This window comes from Tachypleus tridentatus, chromosome 13, assembly GCF_004210375.1.
Source record: "Tachypleus tridentatus isolate NWPU-2018 chromosome 13, ASM421037v1, whole genome shotgun sequence".
NCBI classification, from domain to species: Eukaryota; Metazoa; Arthropoda; class Merostomata; order Xiphosura; family Limulidae; genus Tachypleus; species Tachypleus tridentatus.
In genome coordinates, this window is record NC_134837.1 from 246,033,588 (window position 1) to 246,055,087 (window position 21,500).

Here is a 21,500-nt window from a genome sequence, read left to right on the forward strand (position 1 = left end):
TCTGGCCTAACTATCTATATGTAAATAATGAAACTGTATATCTTGGGAAGATCTTGTTTTCAACTAGAAAGGTATCATAGATTAAGGGTAAAATGTGTAAAGTGTCAAAGCATGCATGACGGAAATTAAAGAATGGAACTTCAAAGCATATTGTAAAGCTAACTGTGGTTGTTAGAATAAGACAGAAAAAATTTAACTCATTTATCAAACCACTGTTTGGAAATCTCTCTTTCTCAGTGAGCCATGTAAGAAGATAATATGCAGTATTAGTTGATTTTAAAGAACCAGTAACATAAAGTGTCAGGATTATGTGGAAATAAATATAAGCACTATTAGTTTGCAAAGTTTACATTCCAAAACATATTGGACAGTTCTCCTTGTTAGTTGATGACAGGTGATATAAAAGGCCATTCAAGAAGATTATGAAGGTATAGAAGAAAAAAAAAAAAAAAAAAAGAAGAAGAAGAAGAAGAAGAAGAGAGAAAATAATCAAGAGAATCTTGGAAAATAACCTAAAAGCTATATAAAGAAACTTACGTTTACACTGCTACACCTAGTACAGTGGAACACTGCAAAATACCACAGTAATAAAACAGAAATTTATGATGCATTTTCTAAGGTAATAATCTAAGATACTGATTTAAAACTCACAAAAGAGGGCAGCACACTTAAGCTGTATTGTTTTGCCTGCAATAGAAGCAGAAATATACAAGGTTTGTAACTTTATTGATAAGGAGAGAACAATGTTTTGACCTTCCTAGGTCATCTTCAGGTTAACAAAGTTTGAAAGTGAGTGTTGCTGGACACGTCTTAGGGATAAGAGTATAAAGGGGTATGAGACTGTAGGGGACGTTGCAGGTGGATGTTAGGTTATTAATTAATATAGGTATAAAGGTGTTCCTTTATAAAAGTTTAATTTTGGTTTTAGTTGTTGTATAAGTAGGGCTTCTTTGATTTTGCATTTGTTTATATTTGTTTCCCTACTTAATATCTGGGTGTTTTCTATGATTATGTTGTGTTTATTTGATTTGCAATGTTCAAAAATGTGTGAAGGTATTTTTTTGTGTTATTTGAATCTAGTTTCCATTTTTCTGCTTGTCTCTCCAATATAGAAGTCGTGGCAGTTGTTGCATTGTATTTTATAAATAATGTTGGTGTTGTGTTTGTCAGTATAGTTTTTACGTAGTATGGACATGAGTTTTGTATCAGATTTGTAATAAATTTGGTGTTTACTGGAATGTTGTGTTTTGTTATAAGTTTTTCCAAATGTTGCTTATTTTTTGATGATATCAGGAACATATGGTATGCAGCAGTATAAGGTTTTGTCTTTTAATGTATCTTGGGATTTATTGTTGCTTATTTTTTGATGATATCAGGAACATATGGTATGCAGCAGTATAAGGTTTTGTCTTTTAATGTATCTTGGGATTTATTGTTGCTTATTTGTTGTTGGTCTAGGTGTGTGCATATAATTTTTTCCACATTTTTTTGAGGAAATTTGTTGATGAAGTGTTGTTTTATTTTGTTAATTTCATCAGGTGAGCATACTTTTGTGGTTGTGTTTATTTGGTTTCTTAATATGTTGACTTTTTGTTTTGTTTCATGTGCTGAGATCCATGGAATGTATAGTCCAGTATGGGTGATTTTTCTGTGAATTTCTGTTTTGAATTGTGTATTTGGTTCTTGTGATCTTGAGGTTGATAAATGCTATTTAGTTAGTTTTTTCTTGTTGTTTTCTTAATGTTGAGATGTATCGAAGTAACATGATTGAAAAAACTAAGTGTGTGTTCTGTAGATGTGAATCTAGCAATTGTATCATTAACATACCTGTACCAGTCTAGTGGTGGGTGTAAGGCTGAATTGATCCCTTGAGATTCAGTCTGCAACAAAAAATGTTGGCTAAACCAATTGACATGGGATTCCCCATACTTAGGCCATTTATTTGTAGGTCGTTTTGGTTATTGAACATAAAGTTACTTTTGGTGGTAGTAAATTCTATACGAGTTGCTAACTGGTTGATGAGGATGTGTTTCAGGGGGTTGGGGTCTTGGATATAAAGTTCTAAAGTTATCTTTCAGGGTTCAGTTGTTGGGACTTCTGTGAAGAGGGAGATTACATCAAAACTGGCTATTAAGGCTTTATGATTGAGTTGTTTAAGAATATATTTAAAGTTAAAAGAGTCTTTGAAAAAGGAACCAGTTGAAACTCAACATAATAAGAAATCAAATAAACACAGCCACAAAACTATACTCACCCAATAAAATTAATGATGAAATCAACAAAGTAAGACAACACTTCATCAACATCAACAAATTTCTTCAAAAAACTGTGGAACAAATTATACGCCTACACCTAGACCAACATTAAACAAACAACAATAAATCACAAGATAGAACAAACTACAAAACCTTATACTGCTGCATGCCATAACTTCCAACATTAGCAAAAAAAATAACCAACATTTGGAAAAAAACTTAAAATACAACATTCCAGTGAACACCAAATTTATTCAAAAACCAGGTACAAAACTAAAGTCCATAGTATGTAAAAACTACATTGACAAACAACACCAACATAATTTATAAAATACAATGCAACAACTGCCAGAACTTTGATATTGGAGAAAAAAGCAGAAAAATGGAAATTAGATTCAAATAACACAAAAAAACACCTTCACACATTTTTAAACACTGCAAATCAAATAAATACAACATAATCATAGAAAACACCCAGTTATTAAGTAGAGAAACAAATATATACAAACGCAAAATCAAAGAAGCCCTACTTATATGGCAACTAAAACCAAAATTAAACCAATATAAAGGAACACCTTTATACCTTTTCTTATTAATAATCTAACATCCACCTGCAACGCCCTCTAATATCCCATACCCATTTATACTCTTGTCCCTAAGATGTATTCAGCAACAGTCACTTTCAAACTTTCTCTTTCTTAACCTGATGACGACCTAGGAAGGTCAAAACATTATTGATAAGGAGAGAACAAGTGTTAATACCTATACCAGCCATTCTGAAATACATTTTTATTTCAAGGTGGTTTCTCATCACCAAGAAAGATTTGTAACCAATAAACAAGACTTATGAAGTATTAAAATATTGTTTTATTAGCAATTTTCATGCAAAGAAAAGTTATTTTGTAAGCAAATCATCTATCAGATTTGTTCTTTCAAGTGTTATCATGGAGACATCATGCCACTGGAACAAATCTTTTAATCATTGGTATCGTGATATTAAAAAGAACAAAAATCCTTATACTCCATTACATGTAAACAGTTTTTCAGTTGATAAATTAAATCTCAAAGATCTTTTGATATAATTAATGGGCTAACAGAAAACACAAAATATGTATGATTATTTCCTCAATGAAAAAATAATGAGTACTTGCTGTAGCACAAATCAATGCTAGCACCAGTTAGTGGTTGTAAGAAAATGTCTGAGGATACTGTTCTGAAACATAAGTTGTTAGGACAACAGTACATGGTAATAAATTATAATGATTCTCATTCATCATGGTCATATCAACCATATCAATTACCAGAAATTTATGATACTTGCTCAAAGGATATCTCCAATAAATTTCATGATAATGGTGATTACTATTGTTACATCACCAAGCAATAGTATTGCTTTGGGGTTTTTCTACAATGCACTAATACATTATCTATAGGATACCTATGCAGGCATCATTTCAATCCATATAATAAATTTTTATCAAAGCAGATTTGCTCTGGCACAAAAGCTAGTAAAAATCCTTTTACACATACCAAGCTGAAGACTTTCACCTTTGAAAGGAACCCTTACATTTATAAGTAATATGAAAACTGAATTAAGAGAAAAAAATAATTACTGAACAGGAACATTAAAACTTAGATAAAACTTAATAGGAATAAATCAGTTTGGTTTTCTCCTTGATTTTAAGAAATATGCCTTAATAAGATGCAAGTTTAAAAAGAAACTAAACATGAAAAAATTTATAATACAACTATTAATTTGATTAAAAAAATTCATAATATGGACTTTAAGAACTAGATTAAAGACCAAAGTGATGCTATCAATAGTTAAGGGAAACAAACAAAATAAGCCCTTAAACATAAATTTGAAACCTCAATTAAGAAATACTCATATTCACAAAGTTGAATCAGAAGAAATGTGAAACTCTCAAAGAATGTAATTTAACTAGGGAAGATGGCATTAACTTGGATGATACAACTAAATCAAGAACTGAATTTTGCAACTCCAACTAAACTCAAATAAAGAATTAGACATTTTATCATCATCATTCCACACATTCCACAAAATATAACAAGAAAAACATTCTTTAAGTAACCAAGATGAAAGTAGTAGAAGTTCACTAGAACAGAAAAAAGAACACCAACCAACAACTAAACCACTTTTGAACCTATCTTTATATCATCTTAAGACACCAGTAGTGAAAGGACAGAATATACCACAGCAGAACTTTACAAAAAAACATGTTGAATATCTTAGGAAAATTTCATTATTACACAATGAAACCTAATTTGACTTTTCTGGAGAAGACAGTTTTTTATAAATTAAAAAGTTGGTTCATTACCAAACGTCTGGTAAAAAAGAAAAAAAAATAAATGTAGTAAAATACATAAAAGGAAATGAAGGTAAAACAAAACAGCATTGAAAAACAGAAAATGCATAAAACCAATGTTGACATCTAGTCTGCAATGTTAAGAAAGAAAGCAGAGTAAGAGAAGTTGTAAAGGACTTTCTCTAGCTTAATGGTAGTGATCATAACCTGCCAGGAAGACTAATAGGTAAGTACAAGAACCATCGTCAGCCACCTGAAGTAGGTCTTTCCAGTCCTGGTTCTGGGTTATGTCATTATAGCCAGTACCAAAAAGTAAAGTAATAAAAGTGTTAAAAGACATGCAGCAAAATTGTAATAACAACTTGCCAGGACGACTAACGGGTAGTTCAAATGGATAGTTAAATTAAAAAGTAAAGCCAACATTATATTTAAAGAATCAACACAAATAAAAGGTTTCTAGTCTTAGCAAAAGAAGATAGTCATGAGTGAAAGACTTGTAGTTGTTTATCAAACAAAAATAACTGTAAAATTAAACAGGTATTTTACTAAAACACTTAAAAGTAGAATTCTTTTAAATGAATTGAAGAAAGGCATTTATGCAGCTTTGCAGCTAGTGAATAATTTAAAACCGCATAACAGTTGAGTCCCTGAATTCAATAGCCCTCTTAATGAACACAAACTTGATTTACTTTAGTGAAAATATGTTTCAATAAGCATTACCTCCACTCACATAAATAGCTATTTTTATTTAGTGCTACCCTCTATATGCAATCTTTTTTGTACATTCCACAAGTACTGAAGATCCCACCCATCTGGAATTGACTGATTCTAATGTGTCTAGTAAATCATAATGCAATGACTCTACAGCAATTAAGAGCGTAACATACTCTTGTGATGCATGTCACTTTTCTCTACTCAATTCTATTAAACTATCCCTTCGAATTTTGGGAGAAAGTGGAAGCATTGGTTTTCAGTGGGGAGGAAGGGTGGAAAGTGTGAATAGTGATATGTATTGGCTATACACATTCAGTATAGAAAATTTATAACTTCCAATACAATACATTACCTCACCTCAAATAAATAGCTAGAATCCTACACTGAATAGATGGAAGAACCGCTACAAAGAAAAAAAAAGCATCCTTTGAAAGTGTCTAAAGAACACTCCTCAAGAGATCTTTAGATTCAAAGACCATGCATGGAAGACCATACCACTTCTGAAACAGATATACTCTTCATCCATTGCAAAAAGATGTTGCACATATGCGTGGAAAGACAAAAAGCTCATCCACGTGGGAGAGAACCTGAGCAGGATAGGGATCCAAACCATACAATATTTATCAAACTCAATCCCAGAAAACACAAAAGTGGGAAAGATGAGAAGGGTGTACCCCTAGATGTAGAATGATTACAGCATGACAGACAGTACACAGAAAGACAACTACATCCAAAACCCATGTAACTGTAACCAACATCCATGTGTGGATGGGATGAGAACCATACCATCAGTAACTACTATCCCAAACCCAGCCACTGGATATCAACATGCATGTGAAGATAGAAAATATTATACCAGCAGCAAGTCAACTACAATCCCAAAACCCAGCCATCTTGTGAGGGTAGGAAAAAAGATCATACCATCTTTACCTAAAGTTCACTTAATGGAATCTTTTATCCCCAACCCATGAATGTGCCACATGACAACAATGTGAGAAATTGATTAACTGATTTGAAAAATCAATATTAGGTATCAAATATGTCTGTGCAAGGTGAACTAGCTCACTCAATTTCAAATGACAAGAACCACCACAAGTACAGCAACATCCTCAGAATAATAAAAACAAAGAACAGTGGAAGAAGCAGAACTGTAGTAATCTGTATGTACCTCCATTGTGACTGATAACATGGATGAAGTAACAAATGTATAAATGACTGAGGGAATAAAGACATCTTTAACACACATGAGGACTTAAGTTGATTGGTTCAGGCCTAAATCAAAAACCTACCCTCTGGAAAACAATATTCTCATGGGAATAGGATGGGGGAATCCCAACTGAAAGGGTGAACTGCAATTTTAATGGTTCATACCAATGTTATGTAGTGGAGGATATCTCATAATCTACACCATCAGAACATCACCCTACTCTCAACTGAATGGTTTAGTTGATATATTGTTTCTCATCATTTCATTCATGAATATGTTTCCATGGTACATCATCCAGGCAGCTTGGAACTATAAAGTGATAAAAACTCTCACACATCACAAGAAGTTGACTATAGAGAAGATCAACCCCAACTGCCAAGAGTTGAAAAATGGATAGTCAACCTTATGGTAACATGCAAACTTATCTGTACCCTGTAGAGAGTTAGGCATGCTGGCATCATCAACCAACTAAGAAACAAAATACACAGCAGGAACCCTAATATCCAAGGAAGGGAATAAAACCAAATACTGGGATGAAGATTTACCATACAATGAAGAAGAATCATATGAAATTGGAGAAATGGACAAAACATTACATAAATGAGAAACCTTGTGTAAAAATGTGTATTAGCCTGAACTGGTTCTGCAAGAGGAGCATAAGAAGACCTGACAAAATTCAATAATGGAAAAAGGCTATCAAAATCCCCATCAACCCAAAGAGGTTTTGGCTTGTTCAGGATGAAGTGGGGCAAGTTTAGGAAAAGGAGATTGACCCATATAATCTCATGGCAGATAACAGAAGATAAATCCAACAACATATCTTCTCCAATCTGAATGTTAGTGTTAGTAGGAGGCATAAATGATATCCAAAGTAGTAACTTGAACTTCAGATTCAATGTTGAAATATAAATTCAAGCACAAATGATCTCAATCTTTTTGTAAATCAGCATCCTCCTCTTCACAGCTAACAAGACCTTAATATAATCATCAACTGTGAGTAATTTATTGACTACTCCTTCATTTAAGTCATTGATGTAAATCAAAAAGAGCATAGGTCCTGAAATTAATCCAATTTAACTGAATTCCATTTTAACAACTATTTGTTTTTCTTCCATCCAGCCACATTTTTATCTAATTTGTTAACTTATTCTCCACACCTATTACAGTACTGGATGACTCCTTTAATAAAGAGTTAAAAACCTTGGGAGATGTCAGAAAAGAGGAAACATGAATATATATAATCCAGTTAATCCACAAAAACAATGATATGGTGGTCTGTTTTAACATATTATGTAGAACAAAGATTTTTTTTCATTTTATTTAAAAAGACAATGGAAAGAGTGCAAAGGTCTAATGATGGTAAAAGCTTACGTTTTTTGGTCACATCTCAAAATCAGTGATAGAAGTGACCAAGTAAGAATTCACTCCCACAAATAAACAATATGATTACTAATAATCAGAATATCAGTAATTTAATAATTTGATTACTGTAAGCACAAACAAACTTCATATAAAAGTACTTACATACGAAAAATCAGTCCCCAATTACTTAAATAGACTGACATTACACTTAATATTTATGGGGAAAAAAATTATATCAGTATTTGAGAAGATAAATTTGATATATAAAACTAACTTCAAGTCCAAGATCTCTAATATAATAACTATTGCCATATTTTCAGTTTTTTAATAAAATTAATCCTGTAATTACAATGTTTCATTGCAGAATTTCAAATTAATAGTAAAATTTTCAGTAATTTTTTAAAACTATTTCTGGTGTAAGTTTCAGCTAAATATAAACTTGCAACTTTGACATAATTTTGCATGTTGCATATTTTTTCCTTTCATAATCTTAAGTATTACAGATATTTAATTTTATTTCATTAAGCTTTGTGTAGAACAAAATAATTCCATGAAAACCCTTCAAAGTTCAACTCACATGTCTCTCTTGAATGTCATTTTTTAATTCAATCAATTTCTGATTTAATGCATCTTTCTCTTCTTCAAAATGTGTTTGATGTTCAAGATGTTGGAACTCCAAGTCTTCAAATGCCTTTCTCTTAGTTTCCAACATTTCTACTTCTAGCTTATAATGTTCTGCAAGCCTGTCTTCTTTCTTATCTTCTGCAAGTCTGCACATTTGTTTACTTTCTTCATTTTGGGAAAAGTTCACTTGCTCATCCACAGAATTTTCATTAAGCAACTGCTGTAGACCAACAAGTTCTGCTAATTTCTGTTGATGTTCTTGTAGAATTTTTTTTGCCTCTTCTAACTGATTCATGTCCTTAATATTTGAAATGATGTATTACAAATATAACAATATAAAATTTGTTTGAAAATGTTACTTGACAAAAAACACCTCAATGAAAAAACAAAATGCTAGCTTTGATCTTTTAACGAGATAGACATATTTGTTAAAAATTTAAAACTCTTAGTTATGAAAAATGTAAAAACAAATAGTATCTAACATGAATACTACAAAACTAAATGACAATAAAATTTGACTCAATTTCAAATTTACAAAGAGGTGAATCAATCTACAAACACTGATAACTTAGTATATACTTTATTCTGCCTCTGTAAGAAAGAATTCTAATTATACATAAACATGGATGGCTAAAGCTGTATACCTTTTTTGTGCACTAATCTCATTAACTGTGGAATGAGAAAAATCAAAATTAAAGCTCCAAAGTTATATGTATTGTGTAGAAATAAGTAAAATCAAGACATGCACATAGGATAAAACACACAGCAGCATTAAAAATGAAGCCTGAACTTTAATATAATTATGTATAGTGGTAGCAAGATATCCAGGTAATGTTAAAAGTTCCAAATGTTTTGACACTATTTTGGTAGTAACCCAAAGAAGTCCTAACCCTGAAGAGCAGTAGCTAAAACCTCTGATCAAAGAACTGAGACAACAGAACAGAACCAAAGTTCATTCTGAAACCCAACTACAAAAGAAAACAAACAGAGATAACATTAACCTTGCAAAAGAAAAAATAACTAAATTAGTCAAGATGTCTGTTCAATACATTTCATACTTCATGTATATATATTTATGTATATTAATACACAAGTAAAAAAACAATTGAGAAAGAAATAAACATAGGAATGACAAAATACAATCCTTCAAAAATAATGAAAACAAGATAATACAGATGAAATTTGCATCATTCCTGTATAACAGTACAGGCACACAGTGTAGTAGAATATTGACAGACAAAAACAGGTTAAATTAAACTCAATTGTGACTGAATATATAGTTTGTTTTTTTCTAGATTTTAATTGCTGCTTATGCTATTATGTAGGGATAATGCAATTACCATCACCACAATCTCATTTGTATTGTTTTTAAGGGATTGTTATTAGCTATCACTACATTTATTTCCTTTTTAAAAAGTTTTTCATCTGTTGTTTGCTTGTTTTTTGATGCAGTGTTTCAACAGGCATAGAAAAGTTTATTTATAACAAAGTTCTAACTGTAATATTTATTGTTCATCTATTATTGGTTGGTAATTCATGTTTCACCCTGTACTGAAGTTGTCTTAAAATAACACAAGATTTTTGTAAGAAGCTGACTTCAAAGGGTAATAACAACAGGTTGCACTGGAGTTGTGAATTATTAATCTTAGTACTAGTTTAATAATATATATATATATATAGTTTTGTTTGAGTTACCATGTAATAAAAAAAACAGAATAAAGAAGAACAAGAAATTAAACATTTTTGCATAATATTTACAGACATTCCCAGAACTAGAACTTTCTTATTATATAGAAATGAAATAAAGAATCTGTAACCAGAGTGCTTTCAAAAGGTGGACGTTTCTTCTTCATGGGCAAACTGGGAGTAGTGGTGTAATTGAACAAGTGATATACATAGAGAGAGTTTAATGACATCATAAGGTCATCTGGTTTTCCAGAAAATGTTTATGTTTTTTAAGTACTATTGTAAGCCTCTCATTTCCAGCACAATGTAGGTGACGGCAAGAGTGTATGTGAAAAGGTGTTGGGGATATTTTAATTTAGAATTGGCCAAATATATTTATATTTAAGACTATACTCGGGTGTGTAAGTAAGATAAAGGTGACACCTGAAGACTTAAAAACATATATAATGTTAACCAACTTGTAAAAACAAGTCTGAAATATTATCTTAAACAAACAGCAACTTTAAGAAAATCCAGCTTTCATATTACATGAAAAAATAAGCAAAGAATAAAGTCAAGTTTCTTTTTCTGACAGAGATGAAACCAATGAATGGAGATCACCAATTCCATGATCTGGATTAATTCCAAAAGGTTGAACAGTATTTAGATTTGCAATCCAATAAGCTTCATTTATTTCTCTATCTGCCCTTAGCTTTAAATCCTGTTTCAATGACAGTAACATTGTTAATGAAATGACTGAGTTGATTAAAGTGTTGAGCAACAGGGAGATCTTTTTCGTGTTAATAGAAGATTTATGATTGTTAAAATGTTCTCTAAGAGTTGCTTGTTTATTTCCTACATACTGGTGATTGTATTTTTTAAACTGTACAAGATAAATGATGTTTTTGTTTCACAAGTCATTTCTTTAGATATTTTAAAGTTTTTTTGATTGAGCTTGTCAGAAAATGAGTTGGCAGATTTTACAAACTTGCAGGTTTGGCAACGGGCTTTATTGTATGGACAACCATCATTTTTGGGTGGGATATAATTCACTTTTGTGTGAATGAAGATATATTTTAGAGTTCTGATTTTTCAGAAGGAGAGAGAAGGGAACTTCAGGAAATCTGTTTAAGATGATTGTTGAGGTATAGAAAAATAAAATGCTTTTTCAGAATTCATGAAACATTTCTGAGTTTAAAATGATGGGTAATAGTAAGAGAATTCTATTTGAAAATTTAGTAGTACTCTGATTTGGAAAGCTTTTCTGCTAACTGTTGTTAGCCTTTTCAATTTGTCTGTTGATTTCAGTACCTTTATATTCTCTTTGTAAGCAGTCACAGGTAAACTTGATTGTTTTGTGAAAGGAGTTTGCATGTGTGATAAATTCATTAAGTGAGTTAAGACTGGCTGTCTAAATGATAAATATGTCATCTAGATAACATTTTCATACATAAGGCTCTACAGGGTTAAGTTGTAAAGGCTGGTTTTCAATTTGACCCAAAAAACGTTGGCATAATTGGGAGCCAAAGAAGAGTATTCAGTGGTAACACTGCCAATTTTAATATCTACTATAACATTAATAAAATGGGTAGTATACTTTATATGAGAGGGGATTGTGCAGGAAATACATTTCATGTATTGGTCAACAAAAGCAGACAGCTTTTCAGTAGCTATGTTTATATGGATCAGCCAGGATAGTTTATTTTTGGTAAGAGATAAAATTCACCAGGAAATGCTTGTTTGGGTATCAAATATTGAAAGGTTTCTTTGTTAATTTTATTGTTTTGTAGGAGTTGTTAAAGTTTATCAGGTGTGGTATTAATAAACCGAGTTGTACGATCATACAAGTTTTTTTTATATAAATTAGTGTCTGCTAGTTGTTAGTTAGCTTCTGCAACATAGTTATCTCTGTCAGGAATAACAATAGCTCCCTTCTTGTCTGCTAGCTTTATTATATCGATATTGTTAGAAAAGGAAATACTGTATAGTATTGTAAAGTTCCGATGACCTACTGTAAATGTTTTTTAAAAATATTTTTGATAAACAATTCTGATTCAGCACTTCAGTAAGTCTTAGTTGTCTTTGAACTACAATCCGAGTCAAATTGCAATTCACAGATATTCAAATAGAATACAGATTAAGATTAAATAAAGAAAGAACTTATGTACTTGTGTTTTGACTCTCTCTTCTTCTTTATCAAGCAACTTCTGTTGCTTCAGCAAATCTCCAAACTTATTCTGATCTTCCTGATGCTTCTGTTTTTCTTCCTGCTGCTCTCCCTCCAAAAGGGCTTGCTCCATCTCAAACTGTAAGAACAATTTAAAAAGTACCACATTATGTACAATTTTCTGAAAACAAAACTTTATTATTCTATTACTTCACCTCAGTTAGTTGAATATAGGTAACTTATGATATATTTAGGAAATACTTCACTTATTTTAAACCATTATACAGATTTTCATTTACTTACTTCTTGCACAGATTCTCTTTCTAGATCTTCAATTTCTGTCAGTTTTTTCTTCAATATAAGAATATGATTCATAAGCCTGGATTTGGTGTAGTGTAGAACACCAGTATCATTGGTACCTGTAGAGTTTGTAGGCTAGAAAACACAGCAGACACAATATTTACATATATGTATGTACATTTTAATAATTTATGAAACGGGTCTACACACGAGGATGAATTTCACTCATTGTGACTAGGCTAACAATTACTTAAAAGTAATTATCTTCTGGAATTACTTAAAACAAACTACCACACAGTACAATAAAATATCAAATATATAAATGTAAATATACATTTTATAATATATGAGATATGCCTAAATGGAATCAATTGATAGGTCAGGACTAAAGATAACAGGTGAAAAATTGCCAGAGAATTGTAAGTATAATTAATTCAGTGTACGTGTATACTACATATAAACACTGAGCAACTTAAATTCCTAAAATAAGTTTATAAACCAATGCTTGAATTAGAATTCTGTACAACTTGTTAACTTTTAAACAATGATAGTTACTCTCTCAAAATTCTATTGACATTATTAAGTTATTACATGTTAATCAAATTTTCATAAGAATTTCCATATATTTTACAAATAATTCATTTTACTTAAAACACAAGACTAAATTTCTCCATATGTTAATAGACTATATAATAAAAGTCTAAATGCATTATATTAAAAGGTTACTTAAAAATACACACTTTTACATACACTAAAAATGCTCAATAATGTCAGAGAGTTGTATTTAAGCTACTAATCTTTTATTTGTCCTAAGTAAATAAATTAAAAACAGATTTCTTGAAGATATTGTTATTCTCTGAACTTAAACTCTTGCATAAGTATGTAGACAAAAGCAGTAATAATAAAAAGCTATTACAATTATGCTGATATATTACTCTATGCATAAAAGTTGCTTAACATGACATTTGTATCAGTATTAAACCCAAAAATCTTAGCATGTTTTTATATAACTGTAATAATATTTTTGTCAATAATAACATCACCTATGGTAGGTTTGAATGTGAAGATAAAAGGAATTAATAATGCTTCATATTTTGATTGCAATATTGCATATAATTTAATGCTTTTTGAAGTAACTTACGGTATTTTTATCTCAATAAAGCACATTTTATTTGTTACACAAACACCTCTTTGTGGAGCAAATTCAATTAGATGTTTTATAATGCCTTAAAATTAATAAAATTTCAAACACCTGAAATAATTAATCTTCTTAAATGCAAAACATGTTACATACAATTAAAATTAAGAACAAAAATTATTAAGATTTTTTTGTTGTTTTTATAACCATTTATGAATGTGAACATTTTAAACTGAAAACCTGATAATTCTACAAATCAGTACAAGTCTCTGTATTCAAATACAAAAATATAACAGTTTCACATTTCAAACTGAAAAAGCTTAACAGTTTTAAGTCATAAATTTTTCATTTTTAAAAATTACAAAATAATAGTTTTTTAAATTAAATATTGTTTGTTTTTGAATTCTGCACAAAGTTACACAAGGGCTATCTGCACTAGCTGTTCCTAATTTAGCAGTGTAAAACTAGAGGGAAGGCAGCTTGTCATCACCACCCACTACCAACTCTTGGATTACTCGTTTACCAATGAATAGTGGGATAGACCATCAAATTACAATAATCCCCAAAGTTGAAAGGCTGAGCATGTTTGGTGCAACTGAAAGTCAAACCCTCGACCCTAAGATTAAGAGCTGAGCACCTTAACCACCTGGCCATGCCAAGCTATTACTTAAATGTAGGAATGATTTGTGTGACTATATCACCAATTTTTAAGTTGGTGTAAAAAATCAATAATGTTTAGTTCTTTTCTCCATCAATAATTTAGACATGCTTCTGTTTATCATAGTTAGTTCACAATTCAAAACAAATTTTGCTATTAACTCACTCCCCACAAGTACAGCAGTAAGTCTATGGATTTACAATGCTAAAATTAGGGGTTCAATTCCCCTCGGTGGGCTCAGCAGATAGCCTGATGTAGCTTTGCTATAAGAGAAACAAACACACTATAAACTCACCTAAGAAGCAACTGGAGTAGATCAGAAATTATGCATCCTGCTTACATAATTAGTGGAATATTATGCCTGTTTCTTTATAGGGTTTAAATGGAATCTATCAACTGAAAAATCTTTAGTTTTGAATTTTTAGTTGTATAACAGAATATTTAATTATTATATAAATCAAATTATAATGTTCTGCTTACAAAGCACAACACTAGTTACTTATATTCTTTTAATTTCTCAAGTTATTCTGAAAAATATGTTCAAAACCCTTAACATGATAACTCCTTCAAATGACATACCCAACATCCTGAAACATGATCATGCAATATTTCTGTGCCATTAGTCTTGGCAAGTAAGGAGTCATCCAAATTTAACTTATGTTCATGATACTTGCAAATGGAAGAATCTTTTGGTATAAATCTGTTGGTCTTTTCATTTACAGCAACTGTCCTAATCCTGTTTCTAGGAGAGTGAGGGCATGAAACAAATAATGTTCCTGTGCTAGAGTTAAGATTACTATAAGAGGCTTCTTGTGAATTTGACACAGGATTTAAAATGCATGTTAGCTCATCTTCTGAATACACAGCATTGAATGAGTTCTGACGACCATTAATAAATTTTTCATCACAAATTTCTTTAAGAGTTTGAGATTCCCTTGTTGGGGAGATATAGTGGTTAGGCCGGTCCCGTGGCAATGATCCATTTGTTTTGATCCTGCTCTGATAAGGTGGTGAATGAAGAGGAGAGTTACTGTTTGAAGGAAAATTACTATCTTGCTGAATAAAAGTCTGTCCTAACTTTAGCATTCCTTTTACACTTTCTTGTCCTGATATTATAGTTTTGTCTTTGCCAGCATAATATGAAGAATCACTGTAAGAATCTACCAATTTACAAATGAGCATGGCATTATTAGTAACTAAAGTTGTTGAAGGAAGAGGATCTTTATTATTTGAAGAAACTTCACTGTTGTTTCTTTTCTCTTCTAATTTTTTCATTTCATTTTCTATTTTAGACTGATGTTCATATTCTGCACACATATTTAAAATTTCTTCAAGGCGTAAACTTTCCTGATGTTGTTGTTCCTCTTCCTTTCTACGCTCCTCTACTGCCTATAAAACATAAGTAGGAACAGCTTTAATACTTAAGAAGTTTTTCCAAAAAACTACAATTTTCTTTAAAATGGTTTCTGGCATATTTTGTTTCAGAATAAAACACTTCAATAAAGATGCTTTACAAATAAAAATGCATCAGTTGAAGAAGTATCAAGCATTATTCCACATCTCTATGGGAACCTTTCCCTATTTTACAACCCTAATAATCAAGACTCAATTAAAAAATTGTTCAGTGTGGCATATCATCTTATGCAAACCATATTTAATCTGATATCAGTAGTTGCTAGATGAATGTTAGTTCCATGCTCCAAGTTAAAATAGTAACATGGGCAAAAATGAATTTAGATTCAAAACCCACTCAGTATGGGTTTAGTCCTTCTGAGAAACTTAGAATATTAATTCCTAATTAAAGCTTTCTACCACTGATTAGTAATAAATGAATATAAGTGCAGTAGGATAAGCATTTCTTTCATTATCTTGATTTTAACTGTATTATAAAGCAAAGTTCTTGTAAAAAGAAATCTACAGTATACTTATTATAAACAAACTAATGTATGCATACATAATATAAAACAGCTTAACTAGCTAAGCTGATCAACTTAAATATCTCATCCGCTTATGTTAAACAAATTTTACATTTTGTTGAAATTCCTAAATCTTTAAATTGGTTAATATTAGCTGCAGTAAATATTGTACAGTAAATTCAAAAGTAAAATATCTATATTATTAGCAAAATAAAAAAAAGGTTTCCTTTAGTAAATCATGTTATTTCCTTTAATGATATCATAGTTCACTAGATTATGTTGGCAAAGCTTCTATAATCAGCCTCTCAAACATATTTCCCACTACAGAAATAAGATCAACTAATCTGTAATTCCCATGACAACTCTTATCATTCCCTTTTAACAATGGGAGAAATAACAAATAATATTGTGTGATCTTTGCTCTCCTTAAAAATCCTCAGAAAAACATTGCCTGTTCTTGATATTTTATTTCTAATCTCTCAATAATTCCTTTTACCACCAAGGAATATATATCTTAAATCATCAAGGTCAATCCCAAAATTTCTCTTAGGATGCCTAGAGTTAAGATCGCTAAAATAAAATAATATCAGATATTATATTTTACTGTAACTAAAAGAGAAATATAATATTTCAAAATCTTAAAAACCTTGTTGCAAGCATGTTTTAATTGCCAAATCTCTCTAACATATTACTTACATTTAACCTACTTCATTTTAGCATTATCAGCTAGCTGTTCCTCACAAATCCTTTTGGATACTAATTTCCTTCTTACCTTTTCTATACTTCTGAAAATCTTCCATCTTATCTATTAATTTAAACCTCTTAAATTTATTAAACTTATCCCAGGTTTTTTCGTTTATGTCTTCAGTAAATCAATTAGATCTGACGTGCCTATCTTGAATTAATATTAGTTTATTTGTAAATGTTTCCCCTTATCTGTCCCATATCAACCTTATATTAATTACCACAAATCACTAATAATAAATCATGCCTCACAGCTTCAAAATTGGCTTTCTAAAAATTTGAAAATAAAATTTCAGTTATCTTAATATTTAGCAAAACATCCAATCTAATTATCCAATAATAACTCACTCTTCTCAATATATTACACCTTGTGTCTCTGACCATCTGGTTCAGAAAAAAACCATCCTGAATCACCTATTTCCATCACTAATTATTTCCACACAGTCCAATTCAGTGTATTTAAAATTAACTTATCTCACAATCATTACATCAGAGTTCTTATTAGTCATAGTTCTGGCTTCATTAGACAGTTTCTCACTGACATAGCAACTGCCAATAAGAAAGCTTTACCCTTGAAAATCCTAACAGAAACCCATAGGTATTATTTCTTGAAATGTCTAAATTTTATGTTTTCATTCCCAAAAGGAAGTAGTTCATCCATTACTTAATCAGCCACTCCACACCATTTACTGAAGAGTTTATCATTATTAAACACCTTATTAGATGGAATTTCACAATAATTCCTATTATTAACATACTGCAAGTCTAAATAAAATTTAGTAATTTCCATTACATTCAGTCTTCCAATTCAAGTTGAGCAAATAACTCATCCATTTTCCTAGGTTACAGTCCTTCATAAATCTTAAACAGCCTTTCATAGTGTAATGAGATCATTTATGATGATGTCTAGGCCTCTCACCTGGATTGTTTCTTATATTCTTAACATTAGAATAACAGGAATTAAGCTTATCTTTACATCTGATGGACTTAATCTTTAAAACTATTATTTCACTTATTATGCCCTAAATCCTCTATCAAATCTCCTTGTGTGATGGCTTTTAATTATATTAAATGCAACATAATACATGCGAGTTATCATAATTTTAATTATAAATGTAATTTTGATAGGCATAACCTTAACTACTACAGTAGAAAAGACCTTTGTGTTCTGGTTTATCATTCTCTTTAAGACATACAAACAGTATGATCTTGCTAGTGACAGAGCAAAAAACAGTTTAGGTTGAATTTACAAAATTACTGAATAAAGTTTAGAGAGACCATAATATCATTATATAGATCACTGATTAGGCAATATTTGGAATATTGTGTTCATTTTAGGGCTCTTACTTTTTTAGTGGGTTACTTTCAGATGAGTAAATGCCATTAATTTAAGGGTGTTTAATGGAAAACATGATGAATATTTGAATTATAAGGGCCAGCTTTAGTAAATGGGACAGTCTGGACAGACCAACAAGTCTTTTGTTGTCCTTAAAATTTCATATTATGTTAAGAGCAACATATTTTCTTAACAAGGAATTATGCATTTTTTAAAAAGAAACCACAATCTTCTGCAATCTTAAAATTCTTCATCTAAATCAATTTTATTTTCTAACAAATTCTGCTTTATCAGCTCTTACTTTAATGTGTTGTTGTTCTAGCTTTTCTTCCCGAATCCTCAAATCCTCAGCACTTAAGTGATGGTTGTAAGAATTTTTGCTGTAAGAAGAGTTGGGAGAACACCATTTTAATTTGTTTTCAGCTTCTGACATAATTTTCATGGATCCCTTTAGCATGGTGGGAGATAATGATTTCTCACAGTTTGTAACAGCTACTTGATTTCCACTGAATGGAAAGCCATTTGAAGTAGTTGATGAAGGTGATGAAAACAAAGACCTATGACTGATTCCATTGGAAGATAAAGCTTTATAACACTTAAGCACTGGACTGGGGGGTAAGCTATGGCTACGAGGAAAAGAATAATTACAGTTATTATGATAAGAACCATTACTGTTTGTGTACATTTGTGTTCCAGGAGGCAAAATATAAACTCCTTCTTGTGTCAGCCACTGTGGAATATCTTGAGAAGTTTGTGAGACATTATGGTTGTGACTTAAAAACTCAAACTTTGAGCCTTTCTGTACAAAATCTAGACACTCTTCAGAATCACTTTCAGAACTATTAACCTTTAATGACCTATCTCTCTGTGTGGCTACATATTTAGTTGAATAATGACAGTCACTAGATCCAGAACGTTCCCATATGGCTTCTTGTTGAGTTGGGATACAATCAGACACTGAAAAATTTTTTTTCTTTTTAAAAAACAGTGAAATGACACATATACTAAAGATAATTAAAGGGCAAAATATTTACAAATATTTTAATTATTTTGACAGTTTACCATGGATAGTAGGTTACATAATTTTCTTTACATTAAGGAGGAAATAGTTTTAAAACATTTTACTAGAGATAAAATTACTACATAAAAAATTATAGCATTACTATTGTTGAATTAAAATTATACTATGAAGGTATAATATATAGAAATATAAAATGTTGTAGTGATAAAGTACATAATCCATTCTTTTTAACTATTTGTGCTTATGGTAAATTTTAGAAAACATACCAAAAGAAATGTCATTCGGCACAAATGAAACCCTCATATTTGAATTAATCATTTTCATTTTCCGAGCCTCTTGAGGGTGGTTGAAGCGGAAAAAATTTGCCTTTCCTACACAAATCATACTCCCTAAAATATAAAACAGGATCTCTCTCAGACAGTGCATATTGATCACATACTAACTTACTATGACAAAAAAGAAAAGTATATACAATAATTGTTTCAAATAATTTTGAAAGAAAATCAGTATTTGTCGTAAACTATTTCATAATATCTGAAAACATTTCTGAAGAATAATGCAATTATAGATATTTAAGAGAAACCTTGTTTTAAATAAATTACATATTAGTTAACATGAATACATTTATAAATTTAATGTATGGTAATTAGAAATACAAACACCTATCCTTCTGAGTAATAAAATCAACCATGAAGCAATACATCTTCAAAACAATTAAATTATAAGTTTAAAAATTAACTCCTGCTTATTACTAATATAACAACACAAAATGAAGTTAAATTCAGCCACATCTTTATTTACTGATGAGAACACAAATAATAACTTGAATAAAAGTTCTTAATTCAATCAATTTTATATATAATTACACAAGTCACTATATACACCATGTATTAAATCACGAAACTAACCTTGCACAAGACGAAGTGGCTCAGTAATTCTCATACCATCAACGGAAATCACCTTTGCAATAGGATACAGTTTTACTAATCCTCTTACATTCTCAATGTAACAGTGTTCTTTCTCAATTCCAGGACCCTGAACAACTACATCCTGGGTAGTGGAAGCATCATCTCGACCTATTCTTGTTATACCTGAAAAAAATAGTAATATAAATACATTGCATTAAAAAAAATCTAGTTCTTTGATCACTGCACCCTGTGGTAAAAAAAAAAAAAGCTTCAAATAATTCTATCGTTTGTTAAGTTTTTGGAAAAATAACAAAAATACAACCCTTAGGAAAAAGGAATGAAAATGAATATTTCCTGTCAATTACATGAATCAGTTCAACTTATCCTTACTACATGCAAGGAAATCATAAGCAACACAAAATAATTGTTTTACAATCATCCAATATTCTGATATATATCAGTGAAATTAAATGATGACATCCAAATGAAGCCAAATGAGTAAACAAAATCATGAGGAAGGACTGCATTAAAAACAGCAAATCACAACCTCTGATTAATTATAACCATAAATATTTAAGCCATACACAAAACAAAATTAAACCAAATATGCTGCGCATTTAAAAAACAAATCCTAGGCACAAGATACAATGAGGGATTATAAAATGTATCCTAGGTTTTGGAGGTGATTGAACAAATAAGACCCACATTGCAGTGGAGATACACCGTCTATCAGTGTTAACCTCCAATTTGCTAGTCTCACATGAGAAGATAAGACATTTAAAAATTAGGAAAGCAAAATGTGGGTGCCCAAACTCACAACATCCCACACCTATATCACCCTTCACTGCCTGCAGACAGTTGTGGGAAGGTGACTACTCTCCTACATTAAATTAAAAATAAGGAAAAGACAAACTAAACACAACAATAAACATAAATCATGTTAAGTGCATTTTGTGAAAAGACACAAGCTATTAATTTTTAAATTTCAGGTTTATATACGACTTAAAAGAATACATTTCTGTAGCATCACTATAATATAACTGGGCCTCAAAAACTGTTAACTTTCAAGTTACAGTTTCAATTAAAAAAAGCATATGTATCAAAATATTTACTGCTCACTTTTAACTTATTACTAACACCTAATTATTATCACTTTTT

The 21,500-nt window shown here is 30.6% G+C and overlaps 1 protein-coding gene across 13 annotated transcripts in view; it reads right to left on the reverse strand.

Moving 5' to 3' along the window:
• The window catches only part of LOC143240159 (uncharacterized), a 140,019-nt gene that overhangs the window by 67,069 nt on the left and 51,450 nt on the right, over window positions 1-21,500 (reverse strand). For all 13 annotated transcript variants that reach the window (XR_013021600.1, XR_013021601.1, XR_013021599.1 and 10 more), the window contains 7 exons: window positions 20,343-20,525; window positions 19,701-19,823; window positions 18,715-19,370; window positions 14,997-15,806; window positions 12,625-12,756; window positions 12,323-12,460; window positions 8,443-8,787 (listed from right to left, as the gene is read on the reverse strand). Coding sequence is in view for 7 of the 13 variants with exons in the window: in XM_076482137.1 (XP_076338252.1) it covers window positions 8,443-8,787; window positions 12,323-12,460; window positions 12,625-12,756; window positions 14,997-15,806; window positions 18,715-19,370; window positions 19,701-19,823; window positions 20,343-20,525 (2,387 nt within the window). In the remaining 6 variants the exon portion in view is untranslated. The remainder of the gene's footprint in view (window positions 1-8,442; window positions 8,788-12,322; window positions 12,461-12,624; window positions 12,757-14,996; window positions 15,807-18,714; window positions 19,371-19,700; window positions 19,824-20,342; window positions 20,526-21,500) is intronic.